Source organism: Macrobrachium nipponense, chromosome 2 (assembly GCF_015104395.2).
Source record: "Macrobrachium nipponense isolate FS-2020 chromosome 2, ASM1510439v2, whole genome shotgun sequence".
NCBI lineage: Eukaryota > Metazoa > Arthropoda > Malacostraca > Decapoda > Palaemonidae > Macrobrachium > Macrobrachium nipponense.
The window spans coordinates 119,728,151-119,751,153 of NC_087201.1; the positions used below are offsets into that span (position 1 = coordinate 119,728,151).

Genomic DNA, 23,003 nt, shown 5'->3' on the forward strand with positions numbered 1-23,003 from the left:
CTAAGCTGTTGTGCAAATCAGTAACAACAATAGTAGCATAAACAAAGGAAGGTTACGGACTACAAAGATCCAGTCTCAACAACAGCAACTAGGTCGGCAAATATATCATAACAATACACTGTATGCTACTGAGATTCAACAAGAGCACTCGGGCTACCGTATATATATATATATATATATATATATATATATATATATATATATATATATATATATATAACAATATATATATATGTATATATATATATATATATATATATATATATATATATATATATATATGACTGTATTTTCTGTAACAACAGAGTTCCATCTAATAGGACCCCATAAAAACACCAAAATAGAGAAAAAGTACCTCTCTATTTTTGGTGTTTTTATGGGCTCCATATATAATTATATATAAAATATGTATAAATATATATATTATATAATCGCTTTTGACCATCCAATTCTAAAATAATGATGCAGACTGCAATAAAAGTAACTTCGAACAGTATAGTGTGATACTTGAAAATGAAAAATCATGAGATAGCTTCGCTTCAGATGGATAATCAGCACCAAACATCGACCTAAAATATTAAGTATGAGAAAACTGTCAAATACGTTTTTACATAAATGAATAAAACGTGGCGAAAATAAAACACATATTTCACTTTCATAAACACAAAGGGCGTAAGAAAACCTTCCAATACCCTAACATTTAAGAACAAAGCATAAGGCACGCACCAATAACAAACAGAGTGTCATGCCCGACGCCTTGGCAACAGCAAGCTAAATTATCGCTCATTCTTTGCTTCGCATCCTTCTGAAAGAACACGGCAAAGGCAACTGGAAATGGCACGCAACCTGTGCGAGCCGCAGCACGTCGCTGCCTGAAGGAGGTGACCTTCAGATTTCCTTATTAGAAGAGGATATAATATATGCATTGAGTATCGTGTCTAAGTTATGCATGGGACCTCCACAAATCCTCCTCAAACAAAGGGTGCTGAGACTCCTTTGCGCCTACATTTACAGAGTCGTTCCCTCTGGGTTAAATGCAACAAATGAATCATCGAAGAAACCTTTAGCACTAGATAGCGACCATAGACCCGTTTCCACACAGCCACCTTCTCTGCGTACACAAGTACGCCTTCATACACATCAGCCAATAAACTTCTAAAAGCCAAAAGCCATTATATATCGGTAAGTAACTAGGAGCAGTGAGTATATTCATCTTGGCGTTACGACTTGCCTGCGGCAGTCTGGCTGAACTACGCAGTAACAGCATCAAGAACACTTGGTTCAGTTAAACGTACATGATATATTTCAAATGAGTTGCAAGACACATATCAACCTGCAAAGTGCACCTGCTTCTTAAGAAGTGAACCCCAAAATGTAAAGACTAGGGGAGAAAGAAAGGGTAAAAAAAATTATATATATATATATATATATTATTATTTATATATATCTATATATATATATATATAATATATATATAATATTATATATATAAAACCTGAAATTTTCCTGCATGTCAGTTACGAATATATATCTAATTTACTTATTAGATGAGCATTTCCTGTTGTAACTGTTCCACACATATGCAGTCTGCAGCAGAATGAATTCTGCTTTTTTCTGCACAGACAGCAATCATCACTGTCTGTCTGCTGTGCTCATAAGAATGGGGGGTTTACCTGCTGACCAATTCCACCCCACAGGTGACATCTCATCTTGGCTCGTCCTACAGGATATCTAGGAACACTTGAATTGTTTTAAAATATACGTATTGACTTATTAATGATGGCCCAAATGCAGTGAAGGAGACAATTCCTAAATTCAAGAGCTGGAGTTCGAATGACGAGACAAGAGAACTCACGGCTGGAATATGGTCTAGTGCAGTTCGGATTCTGTGACTGGTGAAACTGAAGCGCCAAAATTTTCGGTTTTATTTGTTGTGGCGGAAAATTCTATTTTGTTGTATATAGAATACTTTATGGTGGATGCTACTTAATTCTATTACTTTCAGTAAAGCACAATTTTGAAGATCAATATATAGTGGTCCCTCAAACCATTATATTTTAACTGTAGTTAGTTCAGTGGGGGACTACTTATGGGCTCTATGGCCGTATTCAACATCCGCCCCAACTTGAAGAAGGTACTGGTATCTTCATGTGATATATATATATATATATATATATATATATATATATATATATATATATATATATATGTTTATATATGTATATATATACATGAAAGATACCAGTACACACATATATATATATATATATATATATATATATTATATATTATATACATATATACATATGTATATATATATCATATATACATATACAGATATATATATATATATATATATATCATATATATCTATATATATATATATATATATATATATATATATATCATATTATATATATATATATATATATATATATATATATATATATATATATATATATATAGTATATATATATATATATATATATATATATATATAGAGAGAGAGAGAGAGAGAGAGAGAGAGAGAGAGAGAGAGAGAGAGAGAGAGAGAGAACCGAACAGAGTATATAATGCAATAAAAGCTGTTTACAATTACCAAATGTTTACATTACACTAAAAAAAAAAAAAATAAACATAACTAGAATCACGTGCTTGTTATGCAAGGTCCCTTTTTCATGGTCACAGACCTTATAACCTGAATCATTTAAGGAAGAGACTCGAAGGGAGTGCCATGAGGTCTGATGACTAAGCACAAACAGGGCAAGTTACAAGGTACTTTTTTCGCTTTCATCTCCTCGCAGCCCATCAGCGGTTGACCTCCTCAGTTGCTGGACTTCATCTCAACTCAGTTCCCTCCGAGCTCTTGACGCGTCATGGTAACAATTGAAGACTAAATACCAATGTTCTATTCTCTACTCCAGTGTAATAAGAATTGATGTCAGTTCTACACATCTTTAAATTTTTCAAAGAGAGAGAATTTTTATATATATTTCATTCCCGTTTATTCCCAGACTGAAGATCATTTGATACAGAGTCCTCTGAATAACAAGGAAAAATCTTTATCATGAATGAAGGACGATATTAACAAGACGCCAATATCTCTATGTGGAAACACGAAAAACAAATAAATGTTCATATCGAACGTTTCATGACTTCCAATAGACGACATGTAGTCCGAACGAGCTCGTGAAAATGACCCCCGCTTCTACAGCTTTCCTGATGTTGGCACACTGTAGCTGCCAAGAAATACTTCAGGCATAAATATACAACACCAACCATGGCCACAAAAACTGCGCAGATTATATGACACGATAGGCTGGGTTCTGTAGTCGTAGATGCACAATGATTCGTGAACCTGAGGAAGTTTTGGTCAATTGGCGTCTGTAATCCTGCATGCAGTTACAACAACAACAACTCTATTAATTAATTAAATTTAGATTCTGATATATCTCGAAATAGGGTTTTCCACTTTGATTTGTTCATGAAAATGTCATTCTCAGCGTTGCAAAAGAGTAATTACATTTTGTAGTACAAAAAAAGTTATCATTATTGTTGACTGACCTCAAGTATATGCAGCCAGGTATAATTATGTAGGTCTTAGAACACCATTTTCTGGGAAACGACCTCATAACTTTTCTTTGGAATAGAAATGGAAAATGTGAAGCTTTCTTCAAAATTTCATAGAAAGTAACTGACCCTGAAAATTATGATCAACTTTATGCCATTACGGGACTACAAAAATAGATGTCCAGACTTCAAACATCTTATAGACTGCAAAGCATATTTCTGAATGTAATACAATGGAAATATAAAAGATTTGCCATTTTTCTTTATGTCCGGCACGTCATGTAACGTGAAGCACTTGCAATCAAAAAGATTTGACTACATGTTAAAAGGAGCAACAATCCTCTTATTTGTGTGCTTATATTTGACAAGGTCAGTTTTCAACTTCATTCTTATTCTTGAAACTCGTTATTCATGGCGCTTTTAATTGCAAAAAATCAATAATTTTGCCACCTTGTGCATCGAGGTCTTGACTGCAAACACAGTCTGAGATTCAAATGTGCTTGCTGAATCTTCCAACCTTAAAAATAACCGAGCGTCGACCAAGACCCAGTCTTATTTATATTAAGAGAGTTAGTCAGTAACCGAGCAATGAGCGGCACTTTGATATCATTTTCTATACAGAAAGACCATTCTCTTTGCTCTTGGTAAACTACACTATTTTGTTCCCGTTTGTAGTAAAAAAACTCGGCTTGCAATCTTTAATCCACAAGGCAGTATACCAGTGGCAAAATAAATTCCATCAACTGTAATCTCACATCAGCTTGACTAAATTACTGACAGGCATCGCTAATACTTCTTACGACCGTCTTCTTTTAAAAATGTTCACTGATGTGTCTGAGTCTATGAATAATTCAACGACTTCGCTCAAGTGGGAAAAGGTTGCCATTCTTTACGGCGTTTAAGGGCGGACTCAAATATCAACATTATTCTACTGCGGTCGAGAATGATAACTGCTTTGCTGAATACTCCAGCACTTATTGCCCTCATACCATAATCACTGTCAATACTCAATTTACTGAGAAGTGCGGCAAAGGATGATGAGGTAACACTGATACAAACATTCACTGAGTTCTTTTAATATTAAAAGCATAGACCAGGTAATGCAAATACAAATATCGATCTGTGTATGAGCGAGGAAAAATAGAGAATACAAAATACATATGTTTGATTTGCAAGGTCCACATACATAGAGCAAGAACCTTGCTGGATAAAGCTGCTTCCCATGTGATATCCAGCGCTTAGGTCACACTGGTGTCAACCTGTACCCTTGTACAGTGCCTCTCATTTATAAAGCAGTGAAACCAGTTATGTACAGAAGGAGAACATGCAGCTGAACTGCTCCTTGTGAAATCAAAAACCTTTGAAAAACAAAGATAAAATTCTGGGAATATTAAACATAGAGAATAGTATATCATCCATAAAAGCAATTCCTGTACAAAATACATTTGTTCTATGAAATGATTCTTTCCACGGTATATACAAGGCAAGATTATATAAATTTATAGCCTTAACGGTTAAATATCTCTTGATAACTCTATTACACAACTAACAAAAATAATATAATTATGCTCATTATAATAATAACGGACAAAAATCATCCGACAGCAATATACAGGTACACATGGACTGCGAGAGGTGGGATTAGACCTGACCCAGACCTCAAGACTGATATGAAGTCCAGCAACGGACTTCCTGCCTCCTTCACTTGAACTACTGATAAAACTTCATAACTCAAGTCCCTGAACACTCCTCCTACCATCATCATGGAAGGAAAAGCCCAGGAAATATGGTATATTAACATAAGCTAAGCAGAGCCGCTGAATATTTGTTCATGCACGGCAGTTACTGATTCTTGGCATATGCGCAGCAGAACTGACTATGTCGAAAGGTTGCTGTAGAGTTGCCACATAATATACACAAAGTAGATGAAGTTGCTATCTTCCTCTGGTAGAGTATAACGGAGTTTAGAAGGAACCATCATCGTCATCATCATTCTCATCACTCTTGCTATGTGATCACAAGGGCCAACACGACGTTCATCTTCATCTTCATCGAAGTAATCAGTGGCTGAAACACACAAATCTTCATTGAGCGCAAATGAAACACGAGAAAGAGAAAAAGAATATCATTTTCTTTAGGCCAGATCTCAGTTCACAAGCAATACTGATGTTATTTATGATTCGGCTTTCATGAGAGCGAGGGAGTTGCTCGTTACTTTGCTATTTACATTGTCAATATCTCTCAAAGTTTCTTCGAATCTTGAGTAACAAATACATCAGAACATGAAATTGACTGCTGGGGTGAAAACAAACATATCTCGGCTTTCCAGTCCAAGATAAAGAGAATCGTTAATATGGAGTGCTTTGCAAGAACACCGGATGCAAGAGACAGAGAAACTAATCAGTCCTCCTAATAGAGAATTGTTAAATACAGAGTTAACCACCACCATATAGTCAACAGGAAAGTCATTATTAGTATGCGGTGTAAATAATTCTATCTACAAAGCTACAGAAGTCAAAGCATATTGAAAGTTTGTTAAAAGGTGCAAGCGAAATATAGATAAGATCATAAAAAAGGTAACAGTTCTATAGCAATAAATATGGTAACACGTCCAAGTATGTACAAGTTTTTCTTTCTATCTTTACAAACACTCCTTCTCCAAAGAAGCAATTTGTTCAATATTAGTAGATAAGTTTATGCAATCACCTACAATGATGGAGTGCAATTGGTTTAACAGACTAACTGTAAAATTTCCATTTCACTATAACTTGGTCATTCGTGTGCAATGCCTACTAAGGTGATGTTAAAATATCTGCATCCATAGTTTCACACCTAAGGGAAGGAGCATAAAATATGTGTATGTATCTAAGTGTGTGATGAAATGCATTGCAACACTACCAATATCCCCTGTATTCAACCGAAAAATGTGTCGTCTGTCTTCAGAAATAGTCAAAAGGTGACAGAAAAGAATGTCATCATGACCAAATGATTCAATATGCTCTACATAACTACTTTCATTAACCCCTAATCATCTATTGCTGCTCTTACTATAATGACTACTCACGCTTTAACAAACCCTGCTTTACACTGCAGAAATGGGACTTTACTAGAATACTGCAGTAACATAAATACCAGCATCAAAATCTATCCTTTAATCCAGGTGGCTCCTAAAATGAACCAAAGAAACATGCAGCACTAAACCTGAATCTTTAACGCCGACATAGTTACAATTCCATCAACTTTGGTGGCAGTTACTCAAAATTAACCAATAATAATAATAATAATCCTAACTGTAACAAAATACGTTTAATACTAGCATTAGAGCCTTCCCTGTTAAATATCTAAATGTAAAAATAGCTTTAAATAAGCTTGAAATATACATTTAATAAGCTTGAAATATACTTTTTATGGAGTGCAGCATCCAATTCGGTCAAGCAATAACGTCTAGATTACTTTGATTCAAATGATTATACAAAAATCTATTAAACAACTACTAATAAAACTAAAGTTTGTTCTTGTAATTTAATTACAGTTGCAAAGCCCACTACATTATTCCTTTAAGGTTTTCTAACATTAGTTGTATTAATGTTAATGCATTATCGAAACTGCTATTACCATAGTTGCATAGCTTTTACTATCACCAAAATGTAATAACTACAACTGCATTTATCAAAATGAGGTCCATATTTCCAACAATTTGCAATGTAAAAAAAACTAATAATAATGATATTTTGAAGCCTAGCAATTCCATGACCAATTATCAGCATCAACAATTAGTGACCCTAAAATTTCACCAATGCATCCTTAAAAGTTACTGTCCAACTCCACAAACCAATGATTAACACCAACGGGCCAAAAAAGCAGTCTTTTTTTATTGTTTTAATTGCAAGCTTCATCACCATCTCATAAAAGCTCAAGATCTAATCAGTCTCCGCCAATACTTAATTTCCGGAATACTTGGTTTCAAACAGCACGATGATTTGCCTATTAGTGGCAGATATTATTCCAATGCCTTGAAAGGTTTCTGTTGACTCTAACTTGAATATCTAGATGGAAATTTCCGATTAGTTGCAAGATACTCAGTTCTTAAGGAAATATTCCTGTTTGTTGAACCGTGCATCAAATATTTTGACAGTGAAACAGTGAATCTCTGTTTCGTGCCAAAGGTTGGGATAATGAATTGTGCAATTTGTTGCCGGCCAGAATCAAAAGCTAGAACACGTAGGAATGTTCTCACATGTAAGCATATGCCGTTTGAGTTTCATATTCACCGGAGGTTAGAATTGGTGAGAGACTGTATCATAGCTCTAAGCACTTTTTTTTTAAATTTTCATAACGGGTCTTTTTCACTTACAGTCATTGCTACTACTTCGAAGCCAGTGACGAAGGCCCAATACGGTGGCGACTGATTTTCTCACACATTTGCAATTGAACAAATGATTGGTTCACCAATAGTCACGAAGGCGAAAATGGTAGTCTTAGAGGCCTTTATGGTACGCCGCCATGTTACTAAGGTCAAATGGCAGTGGTCATATCGGCAAGCTGCCATTGGTCAAGCAGCAGCGGCCACCATTGGTAGGGTCTAGCGGCCTTTTGTTTTTACTTGTTGGGGCAGTCTCATGGTTTTGCATCTCTTCGTCTCACTTGCGATTATGTCTGCCGGGATCGAGATACAAGTTAATCGTTTATTGTTTCCCAGCAGGTTTGTGAGGAAACAAATGCTTTCATTACTTTGTCTTTAAAGCTGAGCGTGAAAGAGAGAATTGAAGGATGGCAAGGTCATTCAGAAATCGATGAAGAAATAGACTACTTCGCTAAGTATTAGTATATCTCTTGATGAAAACAAATAAAAAAACAAGGAGTAATAAAACAACAAAAAATAAAACTAAAGGAGAAAAGTAAGCGTCAAAAACTGAAGGCACAGACAATAAAGTAACAAAGGAGAAACTGAGAGAATAACAAACAATAGTACTTAATCGAAAGTTTCGAAAATGAGACATTAATCTATGAGAGCAACAGGAGATGAACTACAAAATAGAAAAGATGAGAAAAAAAATTTAAATACGATGAGAGGAAAAGGTGGAATAAGTTATTTATGGTTAAAATATAAATATGGAAAAATAGATAAAAAAATATAAGCTTTTTAGAAGCATGCCAAAGGATTAGATGTCCACTTTCTCCTGTCCAAAGGCTATTCTTGAATTAAAAAATGTGAACATAAAGTTTCCATATATATTATATAGATATGTGTATATACAATATATATATATATATATATATATATATATATTATATATATTATATATATATATATAATCATACGTAAGATTATATGTATATAAATAAGAGACAAGCATAATCATTGCTTATGGGAATATACATATATTTCTGCTCTTCTGCCAATAAATGAAAATAAATTTTAAGAACTGTAGAGTAAAATCAGCAAAATCTAAAGAAACAAACAAAAATATTTTGTTCGAATTAAATTCTGATATAAAATATAAAAATTATTACTGATGTGAGAAATTATTGTTTCTCCATAAACCAAATAAAAATTAAAAGTACGTAATAAGAAATTATTAAATTGTGAAAACAATGAAACTATCGGATTTTATTCTATGAGGAGTGCAACGTCAAATTTCTGGCAAATTATGAAATTTTATATGAAATTGAAGTATGGGCTGTAACTTTAATTCTAGTAACACGAACATCCCTTGTCGATGTATGTCTATAAAATTAAATTTAATCACTTAGCGAACCACTCTTACTCAAGTTTTATATGCAGATCTTTAATAATGGACGAGAGAGAGAGAGAGAGAGAGAGAGAGAGAGAGAGAGAGAGAGAGAGAGAGATGCTACATAGAAATCTTACCTTGTGATTGAGTCAAAAAAGGCGGCTGTTGTGACGACGTAGTCACTGGAGATGCGGCCGATGGAGAGTTGTACAAATCCATGCAGGTGTGTTTTAATTGTAGTTATTCACCTTTGTATTGCTGTGTACGTCTACGATTTATGACCCGAACGGCACCCAGACTGGAAGTGTGGTGTAATTGTGTACGTAGACTTGCCCATGCACAAGACAGTCAGTGACGCCAATGATCCCGAATAACTTGCATGTCACGTGCACGTGGACTGGGAGGACTCAGACACAGACAAAGGTGTGCTCATTTCAAGGGACAACACATAATGGATGTAACTGAAGTAGTACTTTACATGACGGTGTTCAAATATGTTTCACAAAGCATATTACACAGCAAAAACAAAATATATTATTATACATAATTTCAGTCGGTTCATTCGGTAGTAGAACTCACTGTGTTCGGTGAGAGGATGGTGAACTTGGCTCATCTCTCTCCTTTCGACTTCTCTCTTGCTCCTCTTCGGCCTCACCGCCCTCACACACTCTGATGGACAAAGCCTCCCGCAAGGCTTTCTCAGACATATCTCCAGTGACTATTTGTCCTTCCCGAATTATTCTTCTGGTAGTAGTCACAACAGTTCCTCCTTCAGTGGTTGATGTGGTAATATCCTCTGAGGACATACCAAGGGGAAGACTTGATATATTGCCGCTATCATCCTCATAGGCAATGATGTTACCACTTTCATCTCGCTTTATGACCTTGACTTTGCGAACAGTTGTGGTTGTTGTTGCTGTTGATCCCAAGATTTTCTGTAAGTTTTCATCGAAATCTTCTGATAGATAAGTGCCAAAATCAACAGGTAATGTTTTGATGGTCGTTGTTGTTGTAGTAGTTTCTTTGGTATCATGAGCTTTCTCCCTTTGATCAAGACCAAAGTGGAGTAGAGAGGTTTCTCTTAGCTCATGTGGCAAATGTGATATGTCATATCTTGTTCCAGGTGTGATTTGCATAGCTCCATCACCTACAAAAGTCTCTAGTTGGGATGTCATAGTCTCCTCACTTGGATCTGTTTGGTAGGAGGTTTCAACGGTCACCTCTTCAGGTGCATCCCCTACCTTGACTTTCTTGATCTTTTTGACAGTGACAAACTCCTTTGTAATAACTTTGGGACCCTCACAGGCTACTGCCATTACTGAGCCTGGAAGTCTGAGAGATGACGTCTGATGTTGAATAACACTTTGATCACTGGTGGGAACCTCTAAATGTGAAGATTCAATTCTCCTGTGAACAACTACCCGTCCACCAGCGTCTTCTGTTACATAGACATTCCGTGATTGTCTTGATCCTCTTGAATCTTCTTCTCTATCAATGATATCTGGACCAGATAAGATCTTACCAGAAGAATCTGTTTCTAGTCTCACTTGATATGAGCTGGGTTCAGCTGTCCATTCATCAGTATTACCTGATTTTAGTTCTAATGAATGGTGCCCTGACCTGTTAGTCAATACATGGAAAGGTTCCTGAATAATCTGAACTTCAGTTTTACACTCACTCAATGTTCTGTCTGGAGTAATTTTAAATGGACCTAATTTACCTCTAATATAAGAATCAACAGTCCCTGCCCTTTCTTCTTCACTGGATATTGTATATTCTTGACTAAATCTTTGAATACCCACTCCTTTTGAACTCTCACTACCAGCTTCACCCTGGATTTCAAAAGATCTGTCAACACTGGGTAATTGTGAACTAATGGTTTCATGATGATATACAGTTCTACTGTGGGGTGCTTGCTGTGGTATAACCCAGCCTATGGGAGCCCTACCTTGTTCTATGGCTACATCTGGAATGTTTGCTTTAGATGGTACTTCTTGTATTTCATTTCTAATAGTGCTAACTACTGTTGATTTTGGTAACTGCACACACACATCACCTTTCATTGTTGATTTTTCTGTTCTAATAGCAGTTAATTTTTCTGATACCCCAGAATACCCTGGTAGAGTTGTTTCTGGTGTCACTTCAGGTAAAGTTGCTGCTAGTGAAATTTCTCCAATATCATCTTGACCCTTTTCTTGTAATGCATCATTTTGGTCTTCAGCACCTTTCTTGCTACCCTTTCCTCGTCTATTTCTCTTTTTTCTGCCTCGACCTTCAGGTAACTCAGGTTTTTGTACTACAGTTTTCCCCTTAACATTTTCTATTGTTCCTTCTGTCTCCCCATCAAATTTATTATCTAACTGCATTTTCTCACCTGATATGACAAGACCTTCACCACTCTTTATGACATGCCCTATGATACTTGATAGTTGATGTGTTCCACTAATATCTTCCCCTTTACTCACATTTACTGAATCTATAGCATTAGTAAACCCAGAAATTTCAATATCACCCCTGATATTCGGTATCTCTGTTCTCATTTCCCCCTTATTGTCTGTTAATCCTATGCTACCAATATTTCTAGAAGTAGTAATCTCAGGGACTCCAGTTTTACAATTTATTACTTGTGAGTTAATGCTTCCATCAGCATTAATACTCTGAACACTTTCTTTCATATCTGCTGTTGCACCAAATACGGAATATGTAGCATTATCCTTAACATCAGGTATATCAGTACCTAAACCTACTACCATTCCCAAGTCTGGCCTTTTATAATCTGTTTTGACACTTGGAAGATTCACTTTAAAATCTATTTCTCTTTCAACACCAGGAAGCTGAACATCGCCAATGACATCAGGGACAGCAGAAACCAATCTGAATTTTTCATCTAGTTCTGAGACTTTCAAATTACCCTTAACATCTGTTTCACCCTTGATATTTAATTTTTCACTAAATTCTGGGACATGAATACCTTTAACAGTAGAAGCATCAGTTATCAAGCTGATAATATTAGCACCAAAATCTGGATGTTGAACATCTCTAACTTCAGGAACAGAAGCTCCTACATTGACCTCACCCCTATAGCTTGGGACCCCAATTGTACCTTTGACATTAGGAACATCACCTTTTAGATCTGCCACAAAATCAGGAACCTGAATACTTCCTTTAAACTCTGGAACATCTGTTTTAACTATGATCTCATTATCAGAGCCTGGGATTTCAGTGCAAACTTTCATATCAGGACCATCAGCAAGTTTTACTTTTCCACCAGTTGCTGGTACCTGCATATCTCTTTTAATGCTATTGACATCAGCTTTCAAACCACCTTGTATATTAGGGATATCAGCTTTTATATTAAAGTTGCCACCAAAACCTGGGATCTCAGCTCCACTTTTTACACCAGGGAAATAAGCATGTAAATCTGTCTTTCCTTCAAAGGAAGGAGCCTTAATATCTCCTATAACTTGTGGAACATCTGCTTTCATATCAACACTGCCACCAAAACCTGGAATTTCGAGGCTATAATTCACATCAGGGGTAATAATTTTAAGATCGTCTTTTCCACCACATCCTGGTGCCTCAGTATATCCTTTTGTGCCAGAAATATCAGTTTTCAGGGTGGCTCCCTCAATTCCAAAACCTGGAAGTTTAATATGACCTTTAGGATCTGGGACATCAGAGCTTATACTGAGTGTGTCTTCAAAGCCTGGGATAACAATTTTACCCTTGACATCAGCTTTCCTCTCATAATCAGGAATGTTAATATCTCCTTTAATATCTTGAATATCTGTGCCTATACTGACTTTGCCACCAGAACCTGGAATTTCAATGACATCTGACACACCAGGGACATTAGCTCTATGATCTAGTTTTCCACCAAATCCTGGTACTTTAAACTCACTTTTAATGCCAGGAATATCAGTTTCCAAAATGGCTTCATTACTACCAAAACCAGGTAGTTGTATGTCTCCTTTAAAATCTGGAATTTCAGAACTTATACTGACTGGCACCTCCAAGGCCTGGGATCCCAATTTTACTCTTGACATCAGGCACATCAGGTTTTAGCTTTATTTCCTTTTCTAACTCAGGAACCTTTATATCTCCTTTACCAACTAGATCATCTGCTTTTACATTAAACTTGCCACCCACACCTGCAATTTCAGTATCACCAGGGATTTTAGTTGTAAAACCTACTTTCTCGTCAAACCCTGGAACCTCAATGTTTCCTTTGATGCCAGGAATGTCAGTTTCCAAGCTCGTCCCCTCACTGATAAAGCCTGGAAGTTTAATATCACCCTTGAAATCTGGGACATCAGAAGTTATATTGACAGTGCCACCAAATCCAGGGGCTCCAATTCTATCTTTGACATCTGAAATATCACCACTTAGCTCTGACTTTCCATCAAATTCTGGGATTTTCATAATTCCTTCATCACCTGGAACTTCTGTTCTCATACTGAACCTGCCCCCAAATCCTGGGGTTCCAATAACTTTTTTCGGATCAGGGATATTAGTTTTAAGATTTACTTCTCCACCCAAACCTGGTACTTTGACATCTCCTTCAATGTCAGGAATAGCAGTTTTCAAGATGGCTCCATCACTGCCAAAGCCAGGTAGATGAATACCTCCTTTAAGATTGGGGATTTCAGAACTTAAACTGAAAGCATCTCCAAGGCCTGGGATCCCAATTCTACCTTTGAAATCTGGAACATCAGATTTCAGCTCTATTTCTTTCTCTAGCTCTGGGACCTTAATATCTCCTTTTTCACCTAGAGCATCTGCTGTCACATTAAACTTGCCAGCCACACCTGAGATTTCAGTACCACCTTTCACATCTGGGACATTACTGGTAAAATCTACTTTCCCCCCAAATCCTGGAACCTCAATGTTTCCTTTGATGCCAGGAATATCAGTTACCAAGCTGGTTCCTTCACTGCCAAGGCCTGGAATTTTAATATCACCTTTGAAATCTGGGATTTCTGAACTTATACTGTCAAAGCCACCAAAGCCAGGGACTCTGATTCTACCTTTGGCATCAGGAACATCTGCTCTTAGTTGTGCCTTACCATCCAATTCTGGAATTTCCATATCTCCTTTATTAACTGGAACATCTGTGGTCATACTGAACTTACCACCAAATCTTGGGGCTTCAATGCCATCTTTAAGATCAGGGACATGAGTTGTTAAATCAATTTTTCCCCCAGGTGCTTCAATATCTCCTTTACTACCTGGGACATCTGTTTTCACACTAAATTTGCTATCTATACCCGGGATTACAGTACCATCTTTCACATCAGGGGCAATAGTTGTAAAATCTACTTTTCTTCCAAATCCTGGAACATCAATGCTTCTTTTGATGCCAGGAATATCAGTTTCCAAGCTCGTCCCCTCACTGCTGAAGCCTGGAAGTCTGATATCACCTTTGAGGTCTGGGATATCAGAAGTTATATTAACAGTGCCATCAAAGCCTGGGATGCCAATTTTACCTTTGACATTAGGAACATCTGCTCTTAGCTCTGCCTTTCCATCAAAATCTGGGACTTTAATATCTCCTTTAATATCTGGAACATCTGTTGCCATACTGAACTTGCCACCAAATCTTGTGGGTTCATTATCATCTTTTACATTAGGGATGTTAGATTTAAGATCAATGTTTCTGCCAAAGCCTGGTATCTCAATATCTCCTTTAATGCCAGGAATATCAGTGATCAAGCTGGCCCCGCCTCTGCCAAAACTTGGATGATGAATATCTCCTTTAGGATCTTGAATATCAGTAGTTGTATTGACACTGCCACCAAAGCCTGGGACTCCAGCTTTACCCTTGACATCAGGAGCATCAGCTCTTAACTCCACCTTTCCATCAAAATCAGGAACTTTAATATCACCCTTAACATCTGGAACATTTGTTTTCATGCTGAATTTGCCATCAAATTTTGGGATTTCAATGCCATCTTTCATGCTTAGGACATTAGCTTTTCCATCAAACTCTGGTAACTCAATGTCACCTTGGGTACCACCACTGCCAAAACTTGGAAGTTTAATATCCCCTTTAAGATCTGGAGTATCAGAACTTACTTTAACAGTGCCACCAAGTCCGGGAACTCCAAATATACCTTTGACCTTAGGAACATCAGCTCTTAGCTCTGCCTTGCCATCAAAATCAGTTACCTTAATGTCTCCTTTAGCATCTGGAACATCTGCTGTCATACTATACTTGCCACCAAATCTTGGGGTTTCAATACTATCTTTTATATCAGAGACATTATTTTTAAGATCTACTTTTCCACCAAATGTTGGTCCTTTTGCCCCATCACTGCCAAAGCCTGGAAGTTGAATACCTCCTTCAAGGTCTGGGATTTCGGAACTTACACTAACAGTACCTCCAAAGCCTGCAACCCCAATTCTACTTTTGGCATCAGGAACTCCAGTTTCTAGATTTGCTTTTCCATCCAAATCAGGGACTTTAATATCTCCTTTAACATCTGGAACATCTCTTGGTCATACTGAACTTGCCACCAAATCCCGAGGTTTCAAAGCCATTTTTCATATCTGGAACACTTGTTTTAAGATCAACTTTTCCATCAAATTCTGGCTCATTATCTCTATTAAGAGAAGGAATATCACTGTTGAAGCTGACCCCACCTCTACCGAAACCTTGAAGGTGAATATCTCCTTTAAGATTTTTGACATCAGAACTCATGTTGACATTGCCACTAGAGTCTGGGATATCAATTTTCCCTTTGACATTAGGCACATTAGCTTTTAGTTCGATCTTTTTCTCAAAATCAGGCACCTTGATGTCTCTTTTAATACCAGGAACATCAGATTTTAAACCAATTTCCTCATCAAAACCTAAGATATCAATATTACCCTCAATACATGAATTCTTCAACTCCAAATTTCTATCTAATCTTGGAATGTGAATACCTCCTTTGGCATCACCAGGGAAGCCTTTTGACAAATCACCGGACCCAGTCATGCCGACATCAAGAGTGCCCTTTAACTTATCTCCTTTTCGTGCAGGACGGACAGGTGCTCTTATATCGACATCAAAGCCTGGAGCCTCTACCTGGAGTTCTTTGGGCATATATGCATCATCTTCTGTTTTAGCCTTTCCAAAGCAAGAGCCTGGTCCTTTTCCTTTAAACTTGTCTTTGAATTTCAGATCTTTACTAGCTGTCATATCCCCAGATAATCCTATGTCTGTGCCACTAGTTGTCACTCCAATTTCTGGTTTGACTACGGGCTTATCAGGAATCTGATTCTTTATTTCAATTGATGCCTGGCCTTCAGGTAAGTCACATTCTGGGCTTTCAATTTCTCCTTTTAATGGTTCAAGCTTCCCTTTAAAACCAGGTTGTTTAACCTTGCCAGTCCTTACACTAACTTCTGGATGTTCAGTTTCTAGCTTGGCTGGTTTATATTCACCTTCTATTTCAGGACTTTCAGGCTTCCCAAAACATGAACCTACTTTGGTTTTAGGTTTCTTGGTTTTTATGGTGACATCTGAAGCACCAAGATTTACATCAGATTTAACTCCCAAAGTGCTTACTTCCGCTTTAGCATCAGCTCCTACGTCAACTCCTACTTTTCCTGGTTTATATTCGCCCTCAATTTCTGTCCCTTTTGGTTTACCAAAGCACGAGGCAAATTTGACTTTTGGTCCTGTGGCCTTAACTTTAGTATCAGTAGAATCTATGTTAATTCCTGTACCAGCTTTCATTTTTTCACCTTCCACTTTTCCTGGCTCATATTCAACACCTGGTGTAGTTATGTTTAATTGCATTCCAACTTCTTGTTTTTCTAAAGATGGGAAATTGACTCCAGCTTCACCTTTTGATGTATCTATATTTACAGGCCTCAAATCCCCTGAAAGATTAGCATCAGGGGAATCTACAGTAACCGTAACATCAGAAGTTGGAACACTTGCACTACCCTTTGCACTGATTTCAGGTCCTTCAACCTGCAGTTTGCCAGGCTTGTATTCAGTTTCAATATCTGGTCCTTTAGCTTTACCGAAACATGATCCTAACTTGGCTTTAGGCTTGGTAGTTTTAACTTCAGCATTAGCAGCATCACAACTTCCATCTATGCCAGAACTTGGTTTATTTATGCTAGCTTTATATTCACCTTCACCCTCAATGTCTGTAGTTTTAGGTTTACCAAGGCAAGACCCTACTTTTACTTTAGGTTTCTTGACTTGAACTTTTTCTGAGGGTGCGGACACAGATACATCAGGAGTCTTTACTTCTAATTTACCTTTAGGGAGCGATATATCTGATGCAGCTTTTACTTTTAATTTTGGTTTAGTCAATTCTACACTTGGAGCAGGTGGCATTTCTATGTCAATACTAGGAGAATCTATTGCTGGTGATTTAATGTCCGCTGTACCTGAGGGTAATTCAATGTCCATTCCATCTACTTCTCCAGAAATTGAGGGAGACTTTCCTTCAAAACCTATACTGACAACTGGTTTAGAGAATTTGGGAAGATTCAAATCAATGTCTCCTCCAGAAATACCTACATCTGCTTTCAACTCGGGATCTGGCATTTTAACATCCAGACTGGGAAGATCAAGAGATTGGGCTCCAATTTCAACGTTTCCTAAGTCAGGAACACCAATATCAATTTCACCCCCAGCTATATTCACTTCTGGTTTCAGCTCTGGCATCTTCATTTTCATGTCTAACTCAGGAACTTGGGGAATTTTGGTTTTCATTTCTAGCTCTGGTAAGTTGGCTTTGCCACCCATTTCTGCTTCAATCTTTGGAATATCTGGTATGTCACCTGTTACTTTTACTGATAATTCTGGTTTGACAATATCAAGATCTTTAAATTCTGGTAACTTAGGAAGTTCAACATTTACTGATGGGTCAAAAGATATTTCAGCTGGTTTTATATCAATGTCTCCTTCCAGCTGTGGTAATTTTGGAGTATCAGCACTGATATCAGGAGCTGAACATTGAACATTAACTTTAGGAGCTTTTGGCTTACCAAAGCAAGATCCTAAATTCATTTTAGCTTTCCCTGTTCCCTTCTCACTTTTAACATTTACATCAGGAATTCCCATATCCCCTTCCACATGTGCTTCAGGGGCTCCTAAATCTAATTTTCCTGGCTTATAGCCACCTTCAATCTCTGGGCCCTTGGGCTTTCCAAAGCATGATCCTAATTTAGCTTTGGGCTTTTTAGCTTTCAGTTCAACATCAGGGGCATCAACAGCTACTTCACCACCAACACTGGGTGTTCTTACACTAGCCTTGGCACTGGCTTCTGGTCCTTCCACTTCTAGCGAACCAGGCTTATAGCCACCTTCAATCTCTGGGCCCTTGGGCTTTCCAAAGCATGATCCTAATTTAGCTTTGGGCTTTTTAGCTTTCAGTTCAACATCAGGGGCATCAGCATCTACTTCACCACTAGCACTGGGTGTTCTCACATTAGCCTTGGCACTAGCTTCTAGTCCTTCCACTTCTACTTTACCAGGCTTGAATTCACCTTCAATTGTTGGGCTCTTTGGTTTCCCAAAGCATGATCCTAATTTAGCTTTGGGCTTCTTAGCTTTTACTTCAACACTAGGAATATCAACAGCTACATCCCCACCTGCACTTGGCGTTCTTACACTAGCCTCGGCACTGGCTTCTGGTCCTTCCACTTCTAGCGAACCAGGCTTATAGCCACCTTCAATCTCTGGGCCCTTGGGCTTTCCAAAGCATGATCCTAATTTAGCTTTGGGCTTTTTAGCTTTCAGTTCAACATTAGGGGCGTCAGCGTCTACTTCACCACTAGCACTGGGTGTTCTCACACTAGCCTTGGCACTAGCTTCTGGTCCTTCCACTTCTACTTTACCAGACTTGAATTCACCTTCAATTGTTGGGCTCTTTGGCTTACCAAAGCATGATCCTAATTTAGCTTTGGGTTTTTTAGCTTTTACTTCAACATCAGGGGTATCAACAGCTACTTCACCACTAGCACTTGGTGTTCTTACACTAGCCTTGGCACTTACTTCTGGTCCTTCTATTTCTATTGAGCCAGGTTTATGTTCACCTTTAAGTTCTGGACTCTTGGGCTTTCCAAAGCAAGAACCTAATTTAGATTTTGACTTTTTACCTTTTATTCCAATATCAGGAGTATCAATGGCTACATCACCACTGGCACTGGGTGTCTTTACACTAGCTTTGGCACTGATATCAGCATCCTCTATCTCTAATTTACCAGACTTCAGTTCCCCTTCAACTTTAGGCCCTTTTGGCTTACCAAAACATGATCCTAATTTTAGTTTTGGTTGTTTTACTTTCAATTTGGGTTTAGATAGTTCCACACTTGGAGCTGGTGGTACTTCTACCTCAATATGAGGAGAATCTATTGATGGTGATTTAATTTCAACTGTATCTGTGGGTAATTCAATATCTATGCCTTTTACTTCTCCAGAAATTGAGGGAGACTTTCCTTCAAAATCTATACTGACTCCTGGTTTAGATAATTTGGGAAGATTTAAATCAATATCTCCTCCAGAAATATCTAAATCTGCTTTCAACTCGGGATCTGGTAATTTGACTTCCACATTGGGAAGTTCAAGAGGTCTGGCTTCAATTTCAACATTTCCTAATTCAGGAAGCCCAATATCAATATCTCCCCCACTTATATTAACTTCTGGTTTTAGCTCTGGCATCTTCATTTCCATGTCTATGTCAGGAACATGAGGAATTTCGGTTTTCATTTCAAGCTCTGGCAAGCTGGCTTTGCCACCCATTTCTGCTTCAATCTTTGGAATGTCAGGTATGTCACCTGACACTTTTACTGACATTTCTGGTTTGGCAATATCAAGATTGCCTTCAAATTCTGGTAGATCAGGAAGATCTAAAGTAACTGATGGATCCACAGAAATTCCAGTTGGTTTTATGTCAACATCTGCTTCCACCTGTGGTAATTGTGGAGTATCAACACTGATGTCAGGAGCAGAACACTGAACTTTAACTTTGGGGGATTTTGGTTTACCAAAGCAAGATCCGAATTTAGCTTTGGGCTTTTTAGCTTTAAGTTCAACATCAGGGGCATCTAGAGATATTTCACCACTAGCACTTGGTGTTCTTACACTAGCCTTGGCACTAGCTTCTGGGCCTTCCACTTCTACGGAACCAGGTTTATATTCACCTTCAACCTTTGGGCTCTTTGGTTTACCAAAACATGATCCTAATTTAGCTTTGGGCTTTTTAGCTTTCAGTTCAACATCAGGGGTATCAACAGCTACTTCACCACACTAGCCACTGGTTCTGGGTTCTTCTACAACCTAGCCTTGGCAACTAGCTTTCTGGGCTTTCACTTCTACGGTACCAGATTATATTCACCTTCAACCTTCTGGGAATCTTGGTGCCAAAGCATGATCCTAATTTAGCTTTGGGCTTTTTAGCTTTCAGTTCAACATCAGGAGCATCAACAGCTATTTCACCACTAGTACTTGGTGTTCTTACACTAGCCTTGGCACTAGCTTCTGGGCCTTCTATTTCTAGTGAACCATGCTTATATTCACCTTCAACCTTTGGGCTCTTTGGTTTACCAAAGCATGATCCTAATTTAGCTTTGGGCTTTTTAGCTTTCAGTTCAACATCGGGAGCATCAACAGCTACTTCACCACTAGCGCTTGGTGTTACCCTTAGCCTTGCACTACTTCGGTCCTTACTATTTCTAATGGAACCAGGCTTATATTCACTTCAACCTTGGGCTTCTTTGGTTTACCAAGCAGGATTCCTAATTTTAGCTTTGGCTTTTTTAGCTTTCAGTTCAACATCAGGAGGCATTCAACGGCTAACTTCAGTACCTTAGCAACCTTTGGGTGTTCCTTTACACTAGGCCTTTGCACCTAAAGCTTCTGGTCCTTCTATTTCCTAAGTTTGAACCAGTTATATTACACCTTTCACCTTTGGGCTTTTTCTTTGTTTACCAAAGCATTTGATCCTAATTAGCTTTGGGCTTTTTAAGCTTTTAGTTTCAAAATCAGGAGGCATCAAACAGCTTTGTTTCACCAGACTTAGCACTTGGTGTTCTTGCACTAGCTTTGGCACTGGCTTCTGGTCCTTCTATTCCTAGCGAACCAGGTTTATAATCACCTTCAATCTCTGAGGTCTTGGGTTTACCAAAACAAGATCCTAATTTAGCTTTGGGCTTTTTAGATTTTACTTGAACATCAGGAGTATCAATGGCTACATCACCACTGGCACTGGGTGTCTTTACACTAGCCTTGGCACTGATATCAGCGTCCTCTATTTCTAATTTACCAGACTTCAATTCTCCTTCAAATTTAGGCCCCTTTGGCTTACCAAAACACGATCCTAATTTAAGTTTTGGTTCTTTTACTTTTGGTTTAGACAATTCTACACTTGGAGCTGGTGGCATTTCTATCTCAACACTAGGAGAATCTATAGAGGGTGACTTAATGTCCGCTGTAATGTCTCCAGAAATGGAGGGAGACTTGCCTTCAAAATCTATATTGACACCTGGTTTAGAGAATTTGGGAAGATTTAAATCAATGTCTCCTCCAGAAATATCTACATCTGCTTTCAACTCGGGATTTGGCATATTAACTTCTACTTTAGGAAGTTCAGGAGCTTTGGCTGCAATTTCAACATTTCCTAAGTCAGGAAGACCAAAATCAATTTCTCCCCCACTTATATTCACTTCTGGTTTTAGCTCTGGTATTTTCATTTCCATGTCAATGTCAGGAACCTGAGGAATTTTGGTTTCCATTTCAAGCTCTGGCAACTTGGCTTTGCCACCCATTTCCGCTTCAACCTTAGGAATATCTGGAATGTCACCTGCAACGTTTACTGACATTTCTGGCTTGGCAAATTCCAGATTGCCTTCGAATTCTGGTAGCTCAGGAAGTTCCACAGAAACTGAGGGGTCAACAGAAATTCCAGCTGGTTTTATGTCAACATCTGCTTCCACCTTTGGCAGTTTTGCTTCCACCTTTGGCAGTTTTGGAGTCTCAACCCTGATATCAGGAGTAGAATACTCAACATTAACTTTAGGAGGTTTTGGTTTACCAAAGCAAGACCCTAATTTAGCTTTGGGCTTTTTAGATTTCAGTTCAACATCAGGAGTGTCTAGAGACATTTCACCACTAGCACTTGGAGCTTTTACAGTAGCCTTGGCACTGCCTTCTGGTCCTTCCACTTCTAGTGAACCAGGCTTTAATTCACCTTCAATCTCTGGTCTCTTTGGTTTACCAAAGCATGATCCTAATTTAGCTTTGGGCTTTTTAGCTTTTACTTTAACATCAGGGGTATCAATAGCTACTTCACCACTACCACCTGGTGTTCTTACACTTGCCTTGGCACTAGCTTCTGGTCCCTCCACTTCTAGTGAACCAGGTTTATATTCAGCTTCAATCTCTGCGCTCTTTGGTTTACCAAAGCATGATCCTAATTTAGCTTTGGGCTCTTTAGCTTTCAGTTCAACATCAGGGGCATCTAGAGATATTTCACCACTAGCACTTGGTGTTCTTACACTAGCCTTGTACTTAGCTTCTGGGCCTTCCACTTCTACGGAACCAGGCTTATATTCACCTTCAACCTTTGGGCTCTTTGGTTTACCAAAGCATGATCCTAATTTAGCTTTGGGCTTTTTAGCTTTCAGTTCAACATCAGGGGCATCTAGAGATATTTCACCACTAGCACTTGGTGTTCTTACACTAGCCTTGGC

At 38.0% G+C, this 23,003-nt stretch overlaps 1 protein-coding gene across 1 annotated transcript in view; it reads right to left on the reverse strand.

The window, feature by feature from the left end:
- Positions 1 to 23,003, reverse strand: part of LOC135221289 (neuroblast differentiation-associated protein AHNAK-like) — a 161,538-nt gene that overhangs the window by 130,740 nt on the left and 7,795 nt on the right. The window contains 5 exon segments of the mRNA XM_064259099.1: positions 9,885 to 13,312; positions 13,314 to 15,783; positions 15,785 to 20,562; positions 20,651 to 20,936; positions 21,331 to 23,003. Coding sequence (XP_064115169.1) covers positions 9,885 to 13,312; positions 13,314 to 15,783; positions 15,785 to 20,562; positions 20,651 to 20,936; positions 21,331 to 23,003 — 12,635 coding nt within the window.